The sequence below is a fragment of the Tamandua tetradactyla genome, chromosome 17 (assembly GCF_023851605.1).
Source record: "Tamandua tetradactyla isolate mTamTet1 chromosome 17, mTamTet1.pri, whole genome shotgun sequence".
In the NCBI taxonomy this organism is placed as follows: Eukaryota; Metazoa; Chordata; class Mammalia; order Pilosa; family Myrmecophagidae; genus Tamandua; species Tamandua tetradactyla.
The window spans coordinates 34,086,643-34,112,786 of NC_135343.1; the positions used below are offsets into that span (position 1 = coordinate 34,086,643).

The following is a 26,144-nucleotide window of genomic DNA, read 5'->3' on the forward strand; positions in this document are numbered from 1 at the left end:
GGTACCTTACAGTTTATATAAAGACATTTGAATTGAAATTGTGAATACTATTTCCTTTGAAAACCAGTATTCCAAATATTATTTGGTTTAGAGTATGTGTATGTGTATACACATATAGAGAGGGAGCAAAGTTAATTTGTGGAATAAAAATACATGATTTGGAACTTATATACTGGCAGTAAAATCAAATTTTCCAATTTTAAAAATCAGTTCTAATTTTAGAGTTAAATATCTACCAAAAAATGTTATGGCTCAGGTGGCACAACAGCGGCTCAGTGGCAGAGTTCTCACCTGCCATGCCAGAGACCCAGGTTTGTTTCCCGGTGCCTGTCCATGTGGGGGAAAAATAAAAATATATATAGCTACTAATGATTTCCTCATGCACTTAGTACTTATATACTTATCCTATGGAAAGAACCCTGGAAACGTATAGTTGATCAAAGGGTTTATTTCAGACAAACAATATTAAGATTCTCATTCAACTACATTGACCACCACTTTGAAATTCCTACTACAGTTACCATGGAAATATGCCTGAATTTTTGAAGATACAGAAAAATATGGTAATTTTTTACTCTGCTTACCAACGTACTCATGATAATGTCTTCCATCCAAACAGATCATCATAAAGTTCATACAATGTGGCTTAACTATTAAAAGCATGGACTTTTGGCCTAACCTGGGATTAAGTCCTATTCAAATCCTGGCTCCACCAGATAATAGTCATATGACCGCTAAGCAAGTTATACAAACACTCTAAGCCTTGGTTCTCTCATCTTGAAAGGGAGATAAAATACCTACTTTGCAAAGTTTATTAAATAAGATACACACACAAAGGAAAAGCACCTGGTATTAATTGCTCAAAAGGTATTCTGCTTTACGAGGGGTAAGGGGTATGGTACGTATAATTTTTTTTTCTCTATTATCATTTTATTTCTTTTTCTGTTGTCTTTTTATTTCTTTTTCTAAATCGATGCAAATGTACTAAGAAATGATGAATATGCAACTATGTGATGATATTAAGAATTACTGATTATATATGTAGAATGGAATGATTTCTAAATGTTTTGTCTATTAATTTTTTTTAATTAATAAAAAAGTTTAAAAAAGGTATTCTGCTTTAAAATGCAAATGGAATTTTTTTTTTAATTTAGGTATCAGAGTACCTCAATTCTAGCTTAAATATGACTACTTACTAAGCACGTAAGAGACGATCTTTGGCAAGCCACTTAACCTTTCTGAAGTTCAATTTCTTCACCTTTAAAATTTGGATACCAATACTTTCCCCTGTCTGTCTGAAAGGATAGTTAAGAGGAAAAAATGAAATTGTCCATTTTAAACATTTGATAAACTATAATCCACTAAAGCAGCACACAAAATGAAATCAATGGCATACAAATGGTTTAAAAGATTGACGTACATTTAAAGCCAATTTCTTTCTGCTCTCAGAGGAATTTACCTTACCAAGGCAATAATGACCTCAATTTTCCAGTTATCTAGTTACCTATGGTCAGAGCGAAAAGCATAACTTAGGCCTGAAACTTCTCACAACATACAGAAATGCTTTGGGCTTACCTAGGAACCGGTTCACAAATGTAACTTATAAAACGCAGCTAATATCCAAATTTAACAGAACAAGCATAACAATTTACATTTAAAATTACTTCCTAAACTGAATGCAACCCCACAAACTGACAGTAACAAAATTCACTTAATATATTCCAAGCTCTTTAAATTGATTCCTTTCCTATTAAACACAAAAGCATTCAAAAAATATATATAAACTCAAACATGTCATTCTATTGAGATTGATTATTTTAACACTAAAGCCAAATGCTATTTTGAAATGTTATGTCAAGTTTTAGGACAGCAGTGAAGACCAAAAACAAAGCCAGGAGAGAGGTTCATAATCGTGGGGTCTTTAGCCTGGTTTCATGGGCAGGCTTAAATGGGCTCTTAACCTGTACACAAAATTATGTGCCTGTATATGTATGTTTCGCTGGTAAGAGTTTACAGCTTTATATTTTCAACAGGACTAGAAATATAACTGGTAATATTAATACCCTCACCAACAACTGATGACAAAAGGAAGATGCTTACAGTCTTCTGTTACTATTTTTTTACATTACATTCTTCCAAAATTTAAAAAAAAATTTGTCCTCACCCTCACCAAAAACTCTATGTATATCTGACATGAAACCATATTACCCATATTATCTCTATCCTTTTATTCAAAACATGAAATTTTTAGATCATACTCTTATAGTATGGCCAGGCAGACTTCTTTAAGTATGATCACTGTAAATCTGACAAAAAAATAGGTTTTTTGAAGTTTTTGCTCTTAAAAAAAAGAACTGCCTTAACATCAAATTGAAACTTAACACCTAAAAATATATAGGACGTTACTTCTTCTCTTAGTTGTTTAAACTGTAACAGGGAATTAAACATTGAGAGATAAATATGAACAAATTATTTTGAGACTTTAAGTGAATTTCTAAACAAGGCTGAATTGATACTCATCTTTGCATAACCTATAGGGGAAAAAATGACAGATTTACTAAATTTTTGTAAGCAAGATTAAAGACATAAAACCTACTTCAATTCAACAAGTTCTATCAAGCTCCAACCACTAGGCCCCCTACCCAGTCATGGATAAATGTAACTGATCAGATATAATATCATCTGATCTCATGAACTTATGTTGATCTTTGCAGGAACTACACAAAGGAAAAATGAAAAAATAATTTTAATGCAACTACAAAAAAAGTTGTAATAGCTCTGTATAAGCTACATATAAAATTGCTGAAGTAATTTTAAGAAATGAAAGGATCATTGTGAGATTCATGGGTAGGAAGAAATTTTAACTGGGCCTTAAACAAAATCTTAAATTGTCTAAATATTTTAGAGACATCCATTTGCTACTTACCCACAAACAGAAAATCTTTCTTATCTTTTCATTAAAACAGGTTTCTTAGAGGCTGTGCATAGCCAGATTTTGTCAATCAGGTTCAACTAATTGTATTTCTTAAAGGTAATAAAAATGAAACTCTTTTTCAATACTCCATATTTCTAATACTCCCATAATTCCATTACATTTTTTGGTCCTTCCAACCAAAGTCCTAGGGGCTTCCCAGATAATCTTCAAGAGGATTTTTCACTATGAATGAGATGCCATCTCTTTTCAAAAGATCATTAGTAAAGAATTACAAACTTTAAGTGATATCTTTTGGTACTATCATGTTTAGAAAATCTAAGTTTAACTTTAATAAAGTTTAAAATAATTTTAAGACTTTCAACACATTGAAATTGTCCTTTTTCCTATTAGCAAAGTTTTTTGCTTTCCAATTTGAGAATAACGAAGTCATAATCATCAAGTCATAAATATGCAACTAAGAGCTGGGACATAAATTATTTACTGAAATAAGTACTTACATTTATCATCCTATCATGAACCACGTCCATCAAAAATAAAAGCCTCTTAAAATACATACAAATGTAGGTAACCTTAAAATTCTAAGAAAATTTAGGATGACACAAATATTGGAAAGCATGTGGCTCGAATAAGTGTAAAAGCCTCCTTTTACCTGTCAAAAGGTAAATGCACAGCTGAAAGTAAGCGAGAACCCTTCCACTTTTATTATTTAGCCTTTGGTCATTAAAGTGAAATTCAAACACAAGACAGTACACTCATAAATCAATTGTTTTAAAGAGTCCTGTAGGATATAGGTCTTCGGACATCTTTCAAAAAATCACAGGCAGAATTCAAATCCAAAACTCACATAAACTGTAAATGAGCATTTTCTTCAAGTTTTTTGAAAATTAATCTTTTCATCTAATTCACTTCTTTCAACTAGGCCTTTGGGCCCAGAAGTCGTTGACTTACAATATACCTTGTTTCTTTACGTCAAAATACTATCTTTCAAGGGTTTGGGATAAAATAAATGAAAAGAACTCAGCTAGGAATGTAAATGCACCTCTTTAATAATCAAAAATATAAGGAATAAAGCCTTTCATTGCAGGAGAAAAGCGCAGAGGCCATGGCTGGATATCCTAGGATGGTATCTGTAGTACAATGTCTCCTTAGTACAGTGAAACAGAATTAACCACTAAAACGACAACTGATATACACAGAACCATTAATTAGAAAAAAAAAAAAAAAGAAAAGGTATGAAGGGTCCAATCACTATCACAGCTCATTTTCAGCTATTTAACTACTGGCACCAGGGTTTAATACACCCACCCACCCACACACACACACACACACACACACACACCAAAAGGCGGGGGGCAAGGGGGAAACACCACCCTCCTTCCAAGGAGTTTAATGAAAATTAGTAGGTAAGAAAGGCCTTGGCAGCACGCTGAAAACCAAAGAGGGCGGCCGGAGCGTCGAAATGCGGGGGAAAGCCTCTTCCTCGGTCCCCACCTCCCCGTACCTTCCCGGCTAGGCGAGGGAGAAGAGCTCATTAGTACCTTCGTTAATTGACACCTGTAATGAAGAAACTTTCCAAGAGCCGAGGCCGTTCCGGCCCTGACCATCCGGGCCTCCGCGGTGGCCGCCTCCTGGGCGCGCAGGTAAGCCAGCCGAGCTGGGCCCGAGGCGCCGCAGGAGCCGCGCCACCGCGCACCTTCCCGGGACGCTAGGCCCGCACGCCGCCCGGCCCGATTCGCGCCTCCCACAGGCCGAGGCGCCCGGGGTAGGCCGGGGAGCGGCGCGGGGACCCCAAACCGTGCACCCCAACAGGCCGCCGCCGCAGCTACTTACTTTCATTTAACACCTCCACCAGGTCTGCGCAGTTCTCGCACATCGTTCGGCCGCCGCCCCCCCCCTCCCCCGCTTCGGTTCGCACTGACTGATCCCTACCGGCGGGGGGGAGGGGAGAGAGGCGGAGGAGGGGGCCGGCCGGCCGGCGGGGCGGGGAGGCGACGAGGGCGGGCGGCGGCGGGGACGGGGCGGGGAGCAAGAGAATGGGGGAGGGGGCCGGCGGTCCCCGGAGCGGGCGGGGGAGAGGAGGGGGGCGAGGGGAGGTGCGCAGGCCGGAGGGGCGCGGAGGCGCCGGCGGCGCGGAAGAGGGGGAAGGACAAGGGGAGGGGAGAGGGAGGGAGGGGACGGGTTGGGAGAGAAGCAGCAGAGTCACTTCACCGACCAGACGCCGCGGCCACCGCCGACGCCGCCGCCATTTTAATAGAGCGCTCGGACTGCGCTCGGCTCTTTCCGCCCGGGCGAAGAAGCCGACGAGAAGCGCCTCGCGCTCTCATTCCTCCGCCTCCCGCCCTCTCCTCCCCTCCCGCCTCCCACCTCCCACCTCTCCCTCCGCACACACGCCGCACGCTCCACACCCAGCCGTGGCTGCCTCGCCGCCCTCCCTTTCCTCTTCCGTCCGGCCTCTCCGCCCTCGGTCCACCCCCTCGGCGCGCTCGCCCACCCCGCCCAGCCCGGATCTCTGTCAGCGGCCGGAAGGGAAACGCGAAGCCAGCGCGGCCGCGGGGGGAGTCCGGGTGAGTAGAAGATGGCGGGAGGCGCCAAGTGGGTCGTGGTTGCCCGGCGTAACCCACCGTGGCCCACTCCCCAGGCCCGGAGGCCTGGCCAGTACCAGGTCGCTCCAGCCGCCCCATGTCCCGCCCCTGCGCTTCGCCATTTTTCCTCCGGGCGCACGAAGGGGAATCGGTGATTTCTCCCGTGTCCCCCCTTCCCCCGCGCTCAGGCTTAGGAGTGGGGGATACCGGGGTCAACGAGGGTGCCAGTCCTGGCGACGCCGCAGTCCAGGTTCAGGCACGCGGCCTCTCCCCACCCGGCTTTGTGGAAATGGATCGACCCACAGTCTGGCTTCACCTGCGTCTGCGTTTATCGATAGCTTGCAACTCTGTAAGGCTCGTGCAGCCACGAGCGGTAAGGTACCATGATATGGCAGAAATGGCGGGGCAAACAGTGCTCACATGGCATCTCCTCGTTTTTACACAAGAGGGCTCCTCACGAATTGCCAGTCTGCAGTTCATCACCAGAAATGGCATGTTAACGCTTCTCGGCAGAGCAAATCACAAGAACATTAAAATGAGGATGGGAAATGAACAGGTGACAGGAAAGACATTCTGCTGAAGTTTGGTATTGGCTCTAGATACTATCAGAATAATTTTCATCACACCTTCACCTTTTCTTACACCTTCCTTACTGGTTTCTGTAACCAACATGTAAGCCTGGAAAGCCCGAAAGGTTCGCTAGTGTACATAATATAATTAGAACTATAACAGCAACTAATGAGACTCTGTAGTAACTCTTGTAGTTTTCGTCGAGGTTGTGGCTTTGCCTCACGAGCCTTTGCTAGGACGATCACGCCCATCTCTCTGTCCCGTAAGACCTGCTGGGAGTAATTTTCCTTTCTGCTGGTTGAAGTTAATGCTGTAAAGTTTCTGCCCAACCTTTTTAAATTTGTATCATATAAGCTGCAGAACTATTCTGCCATCAACTTCCCACAAAACTTGAGTGACTGCACACTTGATTTTGGTTCCTGTAGTAGCCATTGTCTGTCCGACATCCACTCTTCTTCCTACCTACCCACCCCTCTTCTTCCCTGAGAACAGAGCCTCAGTTTTTTCGAGTGACACCTAAGAGGCCTTGATCTCAGGAAGGAAAGCAGCAAGGCATATCTGATTGTTTTAAGACCAGTCATAGGAATCTCATTGCCCTTGGCCAAATGCATTTATTAGGAGTGACCATATGATACTTAACAATGAAGTGTAAGCAGAAATCTGCAGGGTGGGTCTCCTGGGAGGAGTTGCCCTTTCCTAATAAAGGTACAAATTAACTGGCATGCTCCTTAGCCCTTATTTTTTACTGCCTGAAACATGATCTTGAAACATGTAGTACTACATCAGGATAAAAGCCAACCTTTAAGTTGATGATACAGAATAATAAAGAATGTGGATCACTGGTCAGTTTTCTATCCCCAAACTGCTTATGTAAGGAAAATAACCCCTTTTTCTATAAGCCAATCTTAAATTTCCATTGCTGTAGTGGAACACATTCCTAACTGATAGTGATTCCTTGATAATTATTTGTAAGCATCTCTCAGCTATGCTAAAACTATAGGGAACCCATGACAGCACTTGAAAATGAGGGCGACTACCACTTTATAGACATGGAGTACTAAGACATGTTGAAGACCCACTCTGAAAACAAAATTTTTTAACAGGCACTTCCTAGTTTGTTTTTTCCTTTTTAAGAATGCCTGTGATAGGATACTTGGTTTAAAATGTATTTGGTATCTAAAATAAAATAAAAAGAATTTAAGAAATAAATATTTGGTATCTATAGAATCAATGCCTATGCTATGGACTATGTTTAACAGGAAAACAGCAGTGCCACAGCACAGCAGGAGTAAATGATGCGGGGGAGGGACGAGAGTTAAGGGGAGGTTTGGATTTCCTACTTGGTGAGGGTGTGTTTATTGGTTATCCTTCTCTTGGAAACAAAGAAGTTATCTAAAATTGAAAAAAAAAAAAAAGAATAACCTCAGGGCAAAAAAGAATCAGTGCCTAAATGATCATTGTTGTTCAATCATCTGCCTCAGGGCTCAACAAACTTTCTGTAAAGGGCCAAATAGTAAATATTTTAGGCTTTTTAGGACTTAGAGTCTCTTATCACACATACTCAACTCTGTTGTAGCACAAAAGAGACATAGACACTACAGAAAGGAATGATAAGTTTGGTAAAACTTTATGGACACTGGGAATTTGAAATTCATATGATTTTCATGTAGCACAAAATATTTTTCATTTGATTTTTTTAACTATTTAAAAAATGTAAAACCATTCTTGGGTCATAGGCCATACAAATTAAATGTAGCAGGCCAGAGTTAGCCCAAGGCTATAGTTTATCAACTGCTTAACTTAGTAGAAACACTGTTGCCTGCCTCCTAACTCTAAACTCACTATTCTCTACTGACTTAGAATATGTATCAACTGTGACCTTTAATGTACTTGAAAGTTGTGCATTCTAAAAGAATAAGGATGGATGCAGAATCTGGTAAAGTATTCCCTAAATTCTTGTAAATCTGAATTTTCAAACCAAAAATCATCAATCACCATTTGATCACTTTGATAGAAGAGGGATATAAATGACCTCAATATTTTGTTTACATGTCACCATCTAGTGGTAAAATTATTCCTTTAGTAAAATTAAACAATCTACTTGTGAAATTTCTCACTCTCCAGTTTGTAGTATATTCCTAGGTACTTGTCTGAAAACCATCCCCATATACAACTTTGAAAAAGTAACATCACTATAGAAATTATTTGCCCTTCTTAGCAAACATATTACTGGATATAGGGTTATCATTTTACCATTTTTCAAGTTTGGGGTTAAAACCTACTGTTGATATTGGAGACCAGAGTTACTACAGATTTTACTCTTCCCTGTCACACACAGAACAGTCACTGTTATGAGAAACTTGGAACCAATATTAGAAAGCATGTGTGCTATTTTATTCTTTCCACAGTACCAAGCCCAGTACTTTGAACATAAGCTTGGAAAATTGCACTTTGATTAAGTGCTGGTGATTATTTTTAAACATAAATTGGATTATATCACTTCCCTGTTTCTGCTTAAAACTCTTCAACAATTTCCTGTTGCATTTATAATAAACTCTTTACTTGGGCCTTCTCCAACCTGTCTCTCCATTTCTTAATGTCATTCTTGTTACATTCCAGCTACACTTATATCCTTTCTCAAAAATAAAACTTTTCCTGCTCCAGGTCTTAGAAAATGCTTTTTCTTTTTAGGACACACTGTTTAATTTTCAAATGCTTAGCCTTTTTTCTTCAAGGCTTCAATTTAAATATCTCAAATATTCTTTCACAATAGTCTATTTCCATTGTAGCTCTTGCTATAGTCTATAAAGACTTTATTTTTATGTTTACTTGTATCAGGAACACATTAGAATGCAAGTAAAAAAAAAAATCAAGAATGGCTTAAACAAATAGAGTTTACTTTTCTCATGTAACAAGAGTAGGTAATCCAGGGCTGGTTAAGTAGCTCAAGGATATAAACTCAGGTTGCTTGTTTCTTTCCACTTCGTAACTGCAGGATAACCACTGCCACACCAACATTACATCTGCTTTAAAGACAGAAAGAAGAGTGATGATGGCTTGTCTTAGTTTAAATTTCCCCTGAAGAAAGACCCTGAGACAAGGATATCCAAGTGAAATAGTTTATTTTGAGATCATCCCAAGAATGACTGATAGGATAATGGAGAAGTAAGGAAAGGGTGGGTATCCAAAAAACATCCCAAGAACTACTGATAGGATAATGGAGAAGTAAGGAAAGGGTGGGTATCCAAAAAAGTTTTCATTATCAAGCCTTTTACTTCTGAGCTAACTGAAACCAAATCCCACCTCAGAATTCTGTTTACCAGTATAAAGCATGTATCTCAAAGTTTCAAGGAAGCTGGATGTGTACTTATATACCAACATTCTTTAGTCATTGACTAAAAGAGACTAAAAGGAGAAAGATGTGTTGTAGGTAGTGAGGCAGGCTCCTCTTTTCTCAGGAAGACAGAGAAAACCCTCAGGCATAAAAATGCAGGTACCAGTTGGAACTCTGGCCATTGTGCAGTGAAGTGTTAAGAATTAGGGAATATGGGCATGACACTGACAACATCTGGTACACTCCCTTACTCTATCTATCTACTTAGAATAGATGTAATATCTGCAGTAGAAGCAGCCATACAGGCAAGAGGCAAAAGCCAAAGCACTGATTGATGGGAGAGTTGAAAGAGAATAAGCCTGAGTCCATGGTAGCATTGTTGGGCAACCGAATCAGTGCTGACAACTGCCTACTACTTGTTGCTACAGAAGAATTTTGACCAATAAAATAGAACCCTAACATCTAGGTTTCTTTATAGCCCAGTGCAGTCAGTGTGGAAGGCAGAATAATTACACTCGCACACATACACGCGAGATGCCCCCATCTTAATCCCTGTAATCCATGAATATGTTACCTTACATGGCAAAAAGGTCTTTACAGGTGTGATGAAGTTAAGGATCTTGAAGATGGGGAGATTTATTCTGCATTACTCAGGTGGAACACAACCTCACTGACACCTTGATTTTAGCCCAGTGAACCCCACGTTGGGCTTCTGACCTACAAAATTTTAAGATAAATTTGTGTTATTTTAAGCTACTAAGATGAGGTGATGCGTTACAGCAACAGTAGAAAACCAGCACAAGTAGCATCCAAATATAGGAAATTTCATATGCAAAAACACTGAGACGGAAAATGGTGTGACTGTTAGAGGAACAGAAATAAGGCCACAGGACTAGAGCATGGTTGGTGGAGAAGCACAGTGCCAGACCTTGCAGAGCCATGTAGATCTTGCTTAGATTTTGGCCTAGATCCTAAAAGCAATGGGAAGCTTTAAGTGGCAGCAATACAATCAGATTTGTATTTTTAAATAGTACTCTGACTAATCAATGGAGAATGGATTGAAGTTATGGTCAACCAAAAGCTAATAACATTAGAAAGATGATGATAGCTTGGACTAGGGCAATAGGAAAGAAATAGAGAAAAGAGAGTCGAGTCTAAGGATGTTATAGAAATAAAAAAAAAACTTGGTTGAATGATTCTAAGAGTAGGGGAGGAAGGTATCAAGGCTGTCTCTAGAATTTTGGTTCAAACAACTGGTAGGGCCATTCACTAAATTATGGATCACTTAAAGGAGGACCAGACAGAGATGGGATCATTAATGATGAGTACTATTTTGGAAATCTCAGCTTTAGGTGCATGTGAGGTAACCAAAAGGGAATTAAGTAAGCAGTTATTTGAGTTTAAAGCTCAGAGGAAAAGTCTGGTCTGGAAATATAAATATGAAAACAATTCTTAGTTTGCTGACTCTTTGCTTTATGGGCATAAGAGGAACTGCTCACCTCTAGCATTGCTTACAAGTTCCAAGCATGAAGAAAAGAGCCAGTTCCCTTAACTGACCTGTTTTATCAGGAAAGCAAAAGCTTTCCAGAAATCCCTACAGCTAACTTTACTATAGATCTCATTGTTATCCAGAACTCTGTCACCCTTAGCCTCAACACCAAAACCATAAGTAAGCCTATCTATGTGTTTCGTTTTCTTCCACAATTTATAAGTGTTTCTGAGTAGTCTGTTAGCACCATCTTCAAAAAACTCAGTTCTAAGTGTTGATTAAATTAAATATCAGTCAGATCTGGGGTCTTCAAATGTTTTTGTCTGCATACCACGAAGTAATTTTGCCAAATTAAGTATCCCTTGCAGATTTTTAATTTGGCATCCCACATTTTTCATCATAACCTTTAAGAATTGTAAAATATGTAATTTCTGATGCAAATATTAATATTTTAAATGAAACTTATCCATTATAAATGTATCCAATGAAATCTAAAAACGCTTGCAATGTGATACAATCATCCATTTGCAAAAATGTACGAATATGCTCTGCTTTCTACTTCCTCCATATGATTTTATCCTAATATAATTACTGCCAAAGCATAGGTTGCCAAAAACAAGAAAATTCTCCTACATAAGCATGATACAGTTCTTATTCTCAAAAAATTTAACAACTATATGTTTTAAGTGATGTCTGACATTAAATGATTTTCATTAAAACAACATAAATGTAATTTGGTAAATTGTCATATATAAAAAGTAAAATCTTAAGGTTGGTATGAAGGTAATTCAAAATATAGGGGTAAGGACGACATTGCCTGTATTTTAGAACTTCACCTACTCTTTGAAACCAAAGGAAGAAAGTCTCAAAAAACTATTAAACTTTACCACTGGGGAAACCCTGGATACTGTGCCAAACGTTAGGGACACCTGAATCAGTAGGCCAGGCCCTTGATTTTGACACTTGCTCTTGTGAAGCTTATGTATATAGTGAAAAAGTTTAGCCTACCTGTAGGTATGCCTGAGAGTCACCTCCAGAGGACCTGTTTTATTGCTCAGGTGTGGCCTCTCTCCCTCTAAACCCAACTCTGCAAATGAAACCATTGCCCTCCCCCCTACATGGGACTTGACATTCAGGGATAAAAGTCTCCCTGGTGGCATGAGAGATGACCCCCAAGGATGAGCCTGACTCTTGCACTGTGTAATCAACAATGCCATTCTAACCAAAGGGGAAAAAAGAAGCATAACAAGTAAGGTATCAGTGGTAGAGAGAGTTCAGATAGAGTCAAGAGGCTACACTAGAGGTCACTCTTGTACATGCTTCAGTTAGATATTGCTACCTATCATAATTTGCCAAACCCCAACCAAAACCATTCCTGCCAATCCTAAAGAATACCTAGAGCATTATATAAGATTCTACAAAGGTTCCATGCACTAGGGTGACTTTCCAAAACCTGCAGCCTCCAGGTGGGTCACTGGACCAGATAAGTCCTGAAATGCAGAGGGACCAACCTCTTCAGAACATCAACTAGTTCCATCCCCCATCCCATATTATTGACAGCCCCTTCCAATATGGAAAAGTTAGAATGGGTATAGCCCATTGTTACATGTTATTACATATAAAGTGCTTAAAACCACGCCTATGCATAAGCACAGAATTAAATGGACATACTATTTTGTAAGAAAGAGAAAATTTGCATCCTTAAATTTCTGATGTCTAGCTGGTTACTCTCAAATTACTTGCAATAACTCTTATACTTTGGTTTTCATTGAAATATTTTGGAGTGCCTTACATTATTTTAGAAAAAAAAAAAAAACATTCCTTTTCTATCTCCCAGAGATTCCATAGGCTGAGTTGGAGCCAGAAATCAACTGTTTCACAAGCATTTCAGGTAATTCAGTTGCAGGTGGTCCTTGCCTAACCTTATGAGAAATAACTTTACTTAAACTTGACCGTTTCCTCAAGATACTTCTTCCAATATTTGAGAGCAGAAAGGCTGATTTCCCTTATAACTTTTCTTTGGCCCAAAACATCCAAAATTCTTTTACCTTTCCTCATGTAATGTGGTTTCAGGTCTATATGTAATCCTAATTGAGAAGTTAAACCTTATCTAAAGAATAGCAATCTTTAAATAAAATATAGTGTCTAGATGCTCCCAGATGTGGCAAAGACTACTCCACTTCATCTCAAGTCTTGATTGAGCATATGGCCTTCTGAGCCGGAAGTTACTGGGCAGATAAGCAGTAAAATGAAAGATGCTGTAGCTAACAGACCCATTAAGATCAGAAAGCTATAGCCACAGTAAGCTCAATAGATTAACCTTGGAATACTTAGAATGAGATCTGATTTCCAGGGCTTCATTATTAATCTGCCTGTTTTTTGAGGTCTTAACTTGTATTGCTGGTCCTATTGAAGGTACCCTGCTTGCCTATTTACCTAACAGCCCTTACCTACCTTTTTTGATATGTTGCTGCAAATCAGACTGGCTGCTCTTGAAAAGAATACAACTAGCCTCAGCCTATTTTGTGCCTAATTCCACCAAGGATTTTGAACAGAAGCAACCCAAACCTCAACCACCAGGACTTAAAGTTCACAGCAGGAAGGACCATGCTGTATACTTCTTGACCAGCAGTTTTGTTTTGGTCTGGTTTTTGGGGTTTTTTGTTTTTTTTTTAAGTACAGAGTAGGCTTCTATGCCTCTATGTATTTGATCCTTTTAAGCACCTAGGACCTTTTCTACCAGATCTGAAAGGAATACAGATTCAAATTACTGTTGAGTCCACTTCTCTGCAGTAACATAGAGATGAGTCTGATTTGCCAGTACTCAAAGAAATGTACCAGTTCAACTTAGCAAAAGACTTAAACACAAGGAAGATTTTCCACTGAACTTAAAATCTGCACCTGACTCAACCTCACAGAACTACTTGCCAGTGGAGGCTTCACATCAGCAAGACAGTTGGACTGTCAGACTTGTGACCACTGAGTTTGCTTAAAGTATTTTATTGGATATGGTCATTATTCCTTTCGAGTGGATTAAAGGCTTCCTGAGGACAGGACCGACTTATTTATCTCTCATGGTGTTTTCAGAATACTTTTTATTTATTATCAAGAAATAATTCCAGCTGTTACTATTCAACTTCATGAGCAGAGATTAAAAGTTTTTCAATATCTGGTCTCATCACAGACATCATTTGTTTTTTGATAGCCTAGCATCCATTCCATGTTCTCACAACAACTTGATGTTTCTTGAAACAACCTTTCCCTAGTCTCAGTCATTGTGGTTCAGATAGGCCAATCCAACCTTGGATTTCGTGGAGGGACTTATAATTCAGACTTGATCATTCAGAAAAAGTTCATCTCCTTGACCATAGCAGTTGATTCAGGAATGGTCATGTTATCCAAGTTGGTCCAGTGATACTCAACTTTATTGAACTGTGGAGAAGAACCTCCCTTTGCTGCGGTTGCTAAGATTTGTAGCATGAAAAGCTGGAACCAACAGGGCCCACTACATGGAGTGAGGCAGTCAGAGAATAAGCCAGTGCAAAGGAAAGAGCCAAAAGATAGAGACTTGTGTTCCTGATGATGTCATTTGTGTCCCTGGATCCATCCGTGCCTGAAGCTAGTATATTCCCTGGACTTTTCAGTTATGTGAACCAATAAATTCCCTTTTTTGCTTTAAAAAAAAATATATATATATATATATAGTGTCTAGAAATATAGTCTGACAGAATAGAGTAGCTTAGAATTATGATCTCTCTTGTACTGGACTTCAACTGATAAAACATACTTCAATTGATAAAATCAGATAATACTATTTGGCCACACTAAACTGTAATTAATTAAAATATTTACTTCTTTTTCACATGTCTTGCTGGTAAGTTCAATCTATCCTATGTTTGTGCAATCGTTTTTTTAACCTACTTGACAATCTTTTGCAATTATTTCTTATTGTAACCTCTTTTCTGTTTATAAAAGTAATATGTGCTTCCTGTAAAAACTAAAAAAGAAAAATGAAGAAAGTAAATATTCATTATCCCATATGAAATTATAACCACTATTAATATCTTAATACATGTCTTTTCAATCTTTTCTAGGCATGTATATCTTTTTTACTAAAATGGGACTTAAATAGGACTAAAGAACTTGAGAATTTTTTCATGTTAACATATATAGATACATACTACTTTTATTGTGCATATGTATAGCATTTCAGTATATGGAAGCACAGTAATTTCTTTAAATTGGACCCAGTTGATGAACATCTGAATTCCAAGTTTGTGTTCATATGCAACACTGTAATGAACTTTCTAGTAAATACATCTGTGTACTGTTCCACTTATTCTCTTAGGATAAACCCTTAGAAATGGAATTGCTATATAATCATCTTCAAATGGACTCTATGTCCTGGATATTCATCCTCTATTTCCTTCATTGGTTTCTTTTCATCTCACTGACTTCTGAACACTGGAGTGCCCAGAACTCATTTACTCCATGAGTGAGCTGCATCCAGTCCCAAGATTTTCAAATACCACCTAAAAACTACCAAATTCATATCTCCAACCCAGCTTTTCCTCTGAACCTAATTGTTGACCTGAAATCTCCACTTGCCTAGTGACTATCTCAAATTTTACAGGTCTAACATTGAACATTTGATTATTTCTACCAGACTTACTCCATTCCTGGTCTCCCCCGTTTCAGTAAATAGCAACTACATTTAACTAGTTGCCCAGGCCAGAAATCTTGGCTTTCTTTCACACTCCAAGTAAAATGCAAATCCCATTGACTCTGCTTACAAAAATTTTTCCAAAATCTGACCAATTCTCACCATTTCCTACTACAAGCCACAGTCGTTCCAATTCTGGATTATAGATTGGATAATATTATTTTGCTCAGAACCTCCAATGGCTTCTGTTCTCCTTCAGAATAAAATGCATAGTCCTTGTCATGACCTTTAAGTCTCTACACGACCTGAATTCTAACTTCTTCCTAACTCATTCTAACTCTAGCCCAAGTAACCCTTGCTGTTCTCTAACACAGTGGTTTTCAACCGGAGGCGTTTTCTCCCAGAAGACATTTGTCAATGTCTGGAGACAGTTTTTATGGTCACAACTGGAAGGATCTGGGAGAGTGGACAGGGCAGAGTTTGCTGCTGCCTTCTAGGGGTAAAGCCCAGGGATAACTACTGTATATGTTACAATGCATAGGACATTCCCACCCCCACCTGCCACAAGAAATTAATCTGGCCCAAAATGTCAATAGGGTTGAGGGTGAGAAACCCCACTGTAATACAACAAGGATGTTCATCTTGTGGCCTTTATACTCAGTGTGCTTGAATGTCTTTTCCCCAGATAATTACATGGCTTGCTTCCTAACTTCCTTTTCAAATGTCACCTTATCAGAGAAGCCTTCACTGACCCCCTCCCCACCAAAAAAAAAAAGTCACCCCTACAGTCACTCTGATATAGCTTTGTTATGTCTATAATATATTTTATTTTCTGTCTTACCCCATCTGCAACTAGAAAATAAGTTCCATGAGAGCCAGACCTTTGTTTTAGTCATTGCTATATCCTGAGCACGTCGTAAGCACTATTTAAATATTTTTTCAAATTAAATATTTGTTGAATTAATGAATGCATTAAGGTTGTATCATTTTATCCTCCTATCAGCAGCAAATTAGAGATCCCATTTCCTTATATCTTTTTTTTTTACTTTTTTTTATTGTATAATATAACATATATACAAAAGCAAAGAAAGAAAAAGCACTCTTTTTTCAAAGACTGCTTTTGTTTTCAAAACACTCTTCAACAAGTAGTTACATGACAGATCCCAGAGTTTGTCATGGGCTACCATACCATCATCTTAGATTTTTCCTTCTAACTTCTCCAGAACATTAGAGGCTAGAAGGAATATATATATATTTTTATCATCACTTTTTCCTTTTTTGTGAGAAATAACATATATACAAAAAAATAAATACAAATAAATTTCAAAGCACAGCACAATTAGTTATAGAACAGATTTCAGAGTTTGATTTGGGTTACAATTCCAACATGTTAGGTTTTTACTTTTAGCTGCTCTAAGATACTGGAGACTAAAAGAAATATCAATGTAATGATTCACAGAACAATCTCTTCAATAAATGGTGCCTAGAGAACTGGATATTCACATGTAAAAGTATGACAGAGGATCCATATCTCACACCCCATACAAAAATTAACTCAAAATGGATCAAAGACCTAAACATTAGATTTAAGACCACAAAACTTTTAGAAGAAAATGCAGGGAAATACCTTATCAATCTTATAATAGGAGGCAGTTTCCTAGACCTTACACCCAAAGCACAAACATTGAAAAAAGAAATAAATAAATGGGAACTCCTCAAAATTAAACACTTTTGTGCATCAAAGATCTTCATCAAGAAAGTAAAAAGACAGCCTACACAATGGGAGACAGTATTTGGAAATGATATATCAGATAAAGGTCTAGTATCCAGAATATATAAAGAGATTGTGCAACTCATCAACAAAAAGACAACTCAATTACAAAATGGGCAAAAGACATGAAAGACACTTCTCAGAAGAGGAAATACAAATGGCCAAAAGGCACATGAAAAGATGCTCAACTTCTCTTAGGGAAATGCAAATCAAAACTACAATGAGATATCATCTCACACTCACCAGAATGGCCATTATCAATAAAACAGAAAACGACAAGTGCTGGAGAGGATGTGGAGAAAGAGGCACACTTATCCACTGTTGGTGGGAATGTCAAATGGTACAACTGCTGTAGAAGGCAGTGTGGCAGTTCCTCAGGAAGCTAAGTACAGAATTGCCATATGATCCAGCAATTCCATACCATCTACTCAGAGGACATGAGGGCAAGAACACAAACAAACATTTGCACATCAATGTTTATAGCAGCATTATTTAGAATTGCCAAAAGTTGGAAACAGCCCAAATGTCCATCAACAGACGAGTGGCTAAGCAAGCTGTGGTGTATATGTATGATGAAATACTATGCAGCTGTAAGACAGAATAAAGTCATGAAGCTTGTAATAACACGGACTGACCTTAAGGCCATTATGCTCAGTGAGATTAGCCAGAAACAAAAGGACAAATACTGTATGTTCTAACTGATATGAACTGACACTAGCAAATGAACTTGGAGAATTTCAATTGGTAACAGAGACTATCAGGAGATAGAAATAAGGTAGATATTGGGTAATTGGAGCTGAAAGGATACAGATTATGCAACAGGACTGATTTTAAAAATTCAGAAATGGATAGCACAATACTACCTAACTGTAATACAATAATGTTAGAAGACTGAATGAAGCTGAATGTGAGAATGACAGAGGGAGGAAGCCTGGGGACACAAATGAAATCAGAAGGAAAGACAGACAATAAAGACTGAGATGGTATAATCTAGGAATACCTAGAGTGTATAATGATAGTGACTAAATGCGCAAATTTAAAAATGTTTCTGCATGAGGAAGAACAAAGGAATGTCAATAAAGCAGGGTGTTGAAAATAGATCATAATTAATATTTTAAAACTTTAATGTATGTGTGAAACTAAAGGAAAAAATGTTTATTTGGTACAAAATTTATATTTTGACTAGTGCATTTCCTAATATAACTTATATGGACAGCTTAATTGAACACTATAGTATTTGGAACCTTGTGTAGGGCATGAGATTTTATAGGTTTTTCCAGAGTTATGCCCAGATAAATCCCAGAGTGATTTAAACAGTGAATAGGGAAGTATTTGCAGAGTACCCTACAGGGAAATGCTGTGAAAGGGGGAGAATTCAACTTCCCCAAGTGGAGAATTCTTGATACTCTCATAGGCAGTGGGGACAGTCAAAGCAATAGGCCGAGCCTCCAATCTTGAGGTTTGTTCATATGAAACTTAATCCCACAAAAGATAGGCTAAGCCTACTTAAAATTAGGCCTAAGAATCACCCCCAAGAGAACCTTTTCTGTTGCTCAGATGTGGCCTCTCTCTCTCGGCTGACACAGCAAGCAAACTCACTGCCCTCCACGTCTCTACGTGGGACATGACTCCCAGGGGTGTGGACCTTCCTGGCAATGTGGGGCAGAAATCCTAGAATGAGCTGGAACTCAGCATCAAGAGACTGAGAAAATCTTCTCGACCAAAAAGGGGAAGAGATCCAGCCCTCCTCTCCCTCTTTCTCCACCGGCGGTGCTCCTGCCGCCTCCAGCCCTCCTCTCCCGCTTTCTCCGCCGGCGGCGCTCCCGCCGCCATCCAGCCCTGCTCTCCCTCTTGCACTGCCGGCGACACTCCCGCCGCCATCCAGCCCTCCTCTCCCTCTTTCTCTGCCGGGCGCTCCCACCGCCATCCAGCCCTGCTCTCTCTCTTTCACCACCGGCGGCGCTCCTGCCGCCATCCAGCTGACCTCTCCCTCTTTCTCCACCGGTGGCGCTCCCGCCGCCATCCAGCCCACCTCTCCCTCTTTCTCCGCCGGCGGCGCTCCCGCCGCCATCTTGCCCTTCCCTTTCCCCTTCTGCTCCGGCGGCGCTCCATCCGCCATCGCATCCTTCCCTTTCTCCTCCTGCTCCGGCGGCTCTCCAACCACGACCGTGCCCTCTTCCTGCCTTCACCAGCTCCTCCGCCACCGTCCTCGACAGCCTTGTGACCCTCACCTTTCCTCCTCCAGAACAGCTACTGGGGGAGTGGAGACGATAAAGAGCAGCTCCCGGAGCCACGACGTAGATCAAAGGCACAGCGTACCCCATCCTGGAACGGCTGACTGTCTGGGAGAATCAGCTCCGGTGAGATCGCCGAGGGGTACGGGCTTTCCCAGGCGGGACGGCAAGCGGCCGGAGTCCCTCCCTTCCTCCTTCCCAGGCCAGCTGGCAGAATTGGGCAGGCGGTCCCCTCGGGCAACGGCGGCTGGCGCCCCCACCACGCGCGGCCTCCCGGACGAACTGAGAGAGCTGGGTCGGAAATCCCCAGACCACAGAGAAGGGTGACCAGGGGGGTCCCTTCCAAACACGTGACTCCCCGGTCCGGCTGGGAACGGTGCACTCTCCCGGGCTGCAGCGACTGGCGCCCTCCAGCCACGCTTGGCGCCCCGGGCCGACTAGGAAATTCGGTCAGGCGCTCTCCCGGGCTGCGGCGGCCGGCGACCCTCCCCGCGTTCGGACCCCCAGACTGGCTGGCACTCTTCCAAGCTGCTTCGGCTGGCGAACCTCCCCCACGGCGAGAGTTTTCCAAAGTTAAAGGACCCACAGCACCTTTTACTGGTGGAACCCGCAGACAAACGTGTGCCACGAGCGCCACCTACAGGGCAGGATAAGAAAAACAGAAACCAGAGATTTCACAGAAAAATCTTTCAACCTGTTGGGTCCAACACCCAGCAAAGTCTGACTAAATACCCAGATGCCAGCAGAAGATAACGGATCACGCTCAGAAAACTGAAAATATGGCCCAGTCAAAGGAACAAACCAATAGTTCAAATGAGATACAGGAGTTGAAACAACAAATGCTGAATATACGAACAGAAATGGAAAACCTCTTCAAAAACGAAATCGATAAATTGAGGGAGGACATGAAGAAGACATGGGCTGAACAAAAAGAAGAAATAGAAAAACTGAAAAAACAAACCACAGAGCTTATGGAAGTGAAGGATAAAGTAGAAAAGATGGAAAAAACAATGGATGCCTACAATGATAGATTTAAAGAGACAGAAGATAGAATTAGTGAACTGGAGGATGGAACATCTGAATTCCAAAAAGAAAGAGAAACTATAGGGAAAAGAATGGAAAAATTTGAGCAGGGGATCAGGGAACTGAATGACACTATGAAGCGCACAAATATACGTGTTGTGGGTGTCCCAGAAGGAGAAGAGAAGGGAAAAGGAGGAGAAAAACTAATGGAAGAAATTATCACTGCAAATTTCCCAGCTCTTATGAAACACCTAAAATTACAGATCCAATAAGTGCAGCGCACCACAAAGAGATTAGACCCAAATAGGCGTTCTCCAAGACACTTACTAGTTAGAATGTCAGAGGTCAAAGAGAAAGAGAGGATCTTGAAAGCAGCAAGAGAAAAACAATCCATCACATACAAGGGAAACCCAATAAGACTATGTGTAGATTTCTCAACAGAAACCATGGAAGCCAGAAGATAGTGGGATGATATATTTAAATTACTAAAAGAGAAAAATGCCAACCAAGACTCCTATATCCAGCAAAATTGTCCTTCAAAAATGAGGGAGAAATTAAAACATTCTCAGACAAAAAGTCACTGAGAGAATTTGTGACCAAGAGACCAGCTCTGCAAGAAATACTAAAGGGAGCACTAGAGTCGGATACAAAAAGACAGAAGAGAGAGGTATGGAGAAGAGTGTAGAAAGAAGGAAAGTCAGATATGATATATATAATACAAAAGGCAAAATGGTAGAGGAAAACATTATCCAAACAGTAATAACACTAAAAGTTAATGGACTGAATTCCCCAATCAAAAGACATAGACTGGCAGAATGGATTAAAAAAACAGGATCCTTCTGTATGCTGTCTACAGGAAACACATCTTAGACCCAAAGATAAACATAGGTTGAAAGTGAAAGGTTGGGAAAAGATATTTCATGCAAATAACAACCAGAAAAGAGCAGGAGTGGCGATACTAATATCCAACAAATTAGATTTCAAATGTAAAACAGTTAAAAGAGACAAAGAAGGACACTATATACTAATAAAAGGAACAATTAAACAAGAAGACATAACAATCATAAATATTTATGCACCGAACCAGAATGCCCCCAAATACGTGAGGAATACACTGCAAACACTGAAAAGGGAAATAGACACATATACCATAATAGTTCGAGACTTCAATTCACCACTCTCATCAATGGACAGAACATCTAGACAGAGGATCAATAAAGAAATAGAGAATCTGAATATTACTATAAATGAGCTAGACTTAACAGACATTTATAGGACATTACATCCCACAACAGCAGGATACACCTTTTTCTCAAGTGCTCATGGATCATTCTCAAAGATAGACCATATGCTGGGTCACAAAGCAAGTCTTAACAAATTTAAAAAGATTGAAATCATACACAACACTTTCTCGGATCATAAAGGAATGAAGTTGGAAATCAATAATAGGCAAAGTGCCAGAAAATTCACAAATACGTGGAGGCTCAACAACACACTCCTAAACAACGAGTGGGTCAAAGAAAAAATTGCTGGAGAAATTAGCAAATACCTCGAGGCAAATGAAAATAAAACCACAACATATCAAAACTTATGGGACGCAGCAAAGGCAGTGCTAAGAGGGAAATTTATTGCCCTAAATACCTATATCAGAAAAGAAGAAAAGGCAAAAATGCAGGAATTAACTGTCCACTTGGAAGAACTGGAGAAAGAACAGCAAACTAATCCCAAAGCAAGCAAAAGGAAAGAAATAACAAAGATTAGAGCAGAAATAAATGAAATTGAAAACATGAAAACAATAGAGAAAATCAATAAGACCAGAAGTTGGTTCTATGAGAAAATCAATAAGATTGATGGGCCCTTAGCAAGATTGACAAAAAGAAGAAGAGAGAGGATGCAAATAAATAAGATCAGAAATGGAAGAGGAGACATAACCACTGACCTCACAGAAATAAAGGAGGTAATAACAGGATACTATGAACAACTTTACACTAATAAATACAACAATTTAGATGAAATGGACGGGTTCCTGGAAAGACATGAACAACCAACTTTAACTCAAGAAGACATAGATGCCCTCAACAAACCAATCACAAGTAAAGAAATTGAATTAGTCATTCAAAAGCTTCCTAAAAAGAAAAGTCCAGGACCAGACAGCTTCACATGTGAATTCTATCAAACATTCCAGAAAGAATTAGTACCAACTCTCCTCAAACTCTTCAAAAAAATCAAAGCGGAGGGAAAACTACCTAATTCATTCTATGAAGCCAACATCACCCTCATACCAAAACCAGGCAAAGATATTACAAAAAAAGAAAACTACAGACCAATCTCTCTAATGAATATAGATGCAAAAATCCTCAACAAAAGTCTAGCAAATCGAATCCAGCAACACATTAAAAGAATTATACATCATGACCAAGTAGGATTCATCCCAGGTATGCAAGGATGGTTCAACATAAGAAAATCAATTAATGTAATACACCATATCAACAAATCAAAGCAGAAAAATCACATGATCATCTCAATTGATGCAGAGAAGGCATTTGACAAGATTCAACATCCTTTCATATTGAAAACACTTCAAAGGATAGAAATACAAGGGAACTTCCTTAAAATGATAAAGGGAATATATGAAAAACCCACAGCTAATATCATCCTCAATGGGGAAAAATTGAAAACTTTCCCCCTAAGATCAGGAACAAGACAAGGATGTCCACTATCACCACTATTATTCAACATGGTGTTGGAGGTTCTAGCCAGAGCAATTAGACAAGAAAAAGAAATACAAGGCATCAAAATTGGAAAGGAAGAAGTAAAACTATCACTGTTTGCAGACGATATGATACTATACGTCGAAAACCCGGAAAAATCCACAATAAAACTACTAGAGCTAATAAATGAGTACAGCAAAGTAGCAGGTTACAAGATCAACATTCAAAAATCTGTAGCATTTCTATACACTAGCAATGAACAAGCAGAGGGGGAAATCAAGAAACAAATCCCATTTACAATTGCAACTAAAAGAATAAAATACCTAGGAATAAATTTAACTAAAGAGACAAAAAACCTATATAAAGAAAACTACAAAAAACTGCTAAAAGAAATCACAGAAGACCTAAATAGATGGAAGGGCATACCGTGTTCATGGATTGGAAGACTAAATATAGTTAAGATGTCAATCCTACCTAAATTGATTTACAGATTCAATGCAATACCAATCAAAATCCCAACAACTTATTTTTCAGAAATAGAAAAACCAATAAGCAAATTTATCTGGAAGGGCAGGGTGCCCCGAATTGCTAAAAACATCTTGATGAAAAAAAACGAAGCTGGAGGTCTTGCACTGCCGGACTTTAAGGCATATTATGAAGCCACAGTGGTCAAAACAGCATGGTATTGGCATAAAGATAGATATATCAACCAATGGAATCGAATAGAGTGCTCAGATATAGACCCTCTCATCTATGGACATTTGATCTTTGATAAGGCAGTCAAGCCAACTCACCTGGGACAGAACAGTCTCTTCAATAAATGGTGCCTAGAGAACTGGATATCCATATGTAAAAGAATGAAAGAAGACCTATATCTCACACCCTACACAAAAGTTAACTCAAAATGGATCAAAGATCTAAACATTAGGTCTAAGACCATAAAACAGTTAGAGGACAATGTAGGGAGATATCTTATGAATCTTACAATTGGAGGCAGTTTTATGGACCTTAAACCTAAAGCAAGAGCACTGAAGAAGGAAATAAATAAATGGGAACTCCTCAAAATTAAACACTTTTGTGCATCAAAGAACTTCATCAAGAAAGTAGAAAGACAGCCTACACAATGGGAAACAATATTTGGAAACGACATATCAGATAAAGGTCTAGTATCCAGAATTCATAAAGAGATTGTTCAACTCAACAACAAAAAGACAGCCAACCCAATTACAAAATGGGAAAAAGACTTGAATAGACACCTCTCAGAGGAGGAAATACAAATGGCCAAAAGGCACATGAAGAGATGCTCAATGTCCCTGGCCATTAGAGAAATGCAAATCAAAACCACAATGAGATATCATCTCACACCCACCAGAATGGCCATTATCAACAAAACAGAAAATGACAAGTGCTGGAGAGGATGCGGAGAAAGAGGCACACTTATCCACTGTTGGTGGGAATGTCAAATGGTGCAACCACGGTGGAAGGCAGTTTGGCAGTTCCTCAAAAAGCTGAATATAGAATTGCCATACAACCCAGCAATACCATTGCTGGGAATCTACTCAAAGGAATTAAGGGCAAAAACTCAAACGGACATTTGCACACCAATGTTTATAGCAGCGTTATTTACAATTGCAAAGAGATGGAAACAGCCTAAATGTCCATCAACAGACGAGTGGCTAAACAAACTGTTGTATATACATACGATGGAATATTATGCAGCTTTAAGGCAGGATAAAATTATGAAGCATGTAATAACATGGATGGACCTAGAGAACATTATGCTGAGTGAGTCCAGCCAAAAACTAAAAGACAAATGCTGTATGGTCCCAATGATGTGAATCGACATTCGAGAATGAACTTGGAATATGTCATTGGTAACAGAGTTCAGCAGGAGTTAGAAACAGGGTAAGATAATGGGTAATTGGAGCTGATGGGATACAGACTGTGCAACAGGACTAGATACAAAAACTCAAAAATGGACAGCACAATAATACCTAATTGTAAAGTAATCATGTTAAAACACTGAATGAAGCTGCATCCGAGCTATAGGTTTTTGTTTTGTTTTGTTTTGTTTTGTTCTTACTATTATTACTTTTATTTTTTTTCTCTATATTAACATTCTATATCTTTTTCGGTTGTGTTGCTAGTTCTTCTAAACCGATGCAGATGTACATGTACTTAACATGTGATGATGTTAAGAATTACTGATTGCATATGTAGAATGGTATGATTTCTATGTGTTGGGTTAATTTCTTTTTTTCCATTAATTAATAAAAAAAAAAGAGTGAATACTGAATTTTAAAACAAAAAAAAAAAACCAAATCAATGAATTGAAGGAGGATATAAAGAAGGCAAGGAAAGAACAAAAAGAAGAAACTGAAAGTCTGAAAAAACAAATCACAGAACTTATGGGAATGAAAGACACAGTAGAGGAGATGAAAAAGCAATGGAAACCTACAATGGTAGATTTCGAGAGACAGAACATAGGATTTCAAAACTGGAGGATGGAACATCTGAAATCCGACAAGAAACAGAAACTATAGGGAAAAAAATGGAAAAATATGAGCAGGGACTCAGGGAATTGAAAGACAATATGAAGCACACAAATATACGTGTTGTAGGTGTCCCAGAAGGAGAAGAGAAGGGAAAAGGAGGAGAAAAACTAATGGAGGAAATTATCACTGAAAATTTTGCAACTCTTATGAAAGACTTAAAATTACAGATTCAAGAAGTGCAGTGTACCCCAAAGAGAATAGATCCAAATAGACATACTCTGAGACATTTAATAATCAGAATGTCAGAGGTCAAAGAGAAAGAGAGGATCTTGAAAGC

General features: G+C 39.3%; 1 protein-coding gene and 1 long non-coding RNA gene across 4 annotated transcripts in view; one reads left to right on the plus strand and one right to left on the minus strand.

The window, feature by feature from the left end:
* USP34 (ubiquitin specific peptidase 34) overlaps positions 1 to 4,917 on the minus strand; it is a 318,270-nt gene extending 313,353 nt beyond the window's left edge. The window contains exons 1-2 of one of the 3 annotated variants that reach the window (XM_077134325.1): positions 4,766 to 4,889; positions 1,197 to 1,295 (exon numbers count right to left, since the gene is read on the minus strand). Coding sequence is in view for 1 of the 3 variants with exons in the window: in XM_077134328.1 (XP_076990443.1) it covers positions 4,766 to 4,808 (43 nt within the window). In the remaining 2 variants the exon portion in view is untranslated. Of the gene's footprint in view, positions 1 to 1,196; positions 1,296 to 4,765 lie in introns of all 3 variants that reach the window. The other 2 variants (XM_077134328.1, XM_077134324.1) reach the window with 2 other exon arrangements.
* A 388-nt stretch (positions 4,918 to 5,305) lies between these two features.
* The window catches only part of LOC143660875 (uncharacterized), a 53,884-nt gene continuing 33,045 nt past the window's right edge, over positions 5,306 to 26,144 (plus strand). Inside the window, exon 1 of the long non-coding RNA XR_013164290.1 lies at positions 5,306 to 5,499. This is a non-coding gene — a long non-coding RNA (uncharacterized LOC143660875). The remainder of the gene's footprint in view (positions 5,500 to 26,144) is intronic.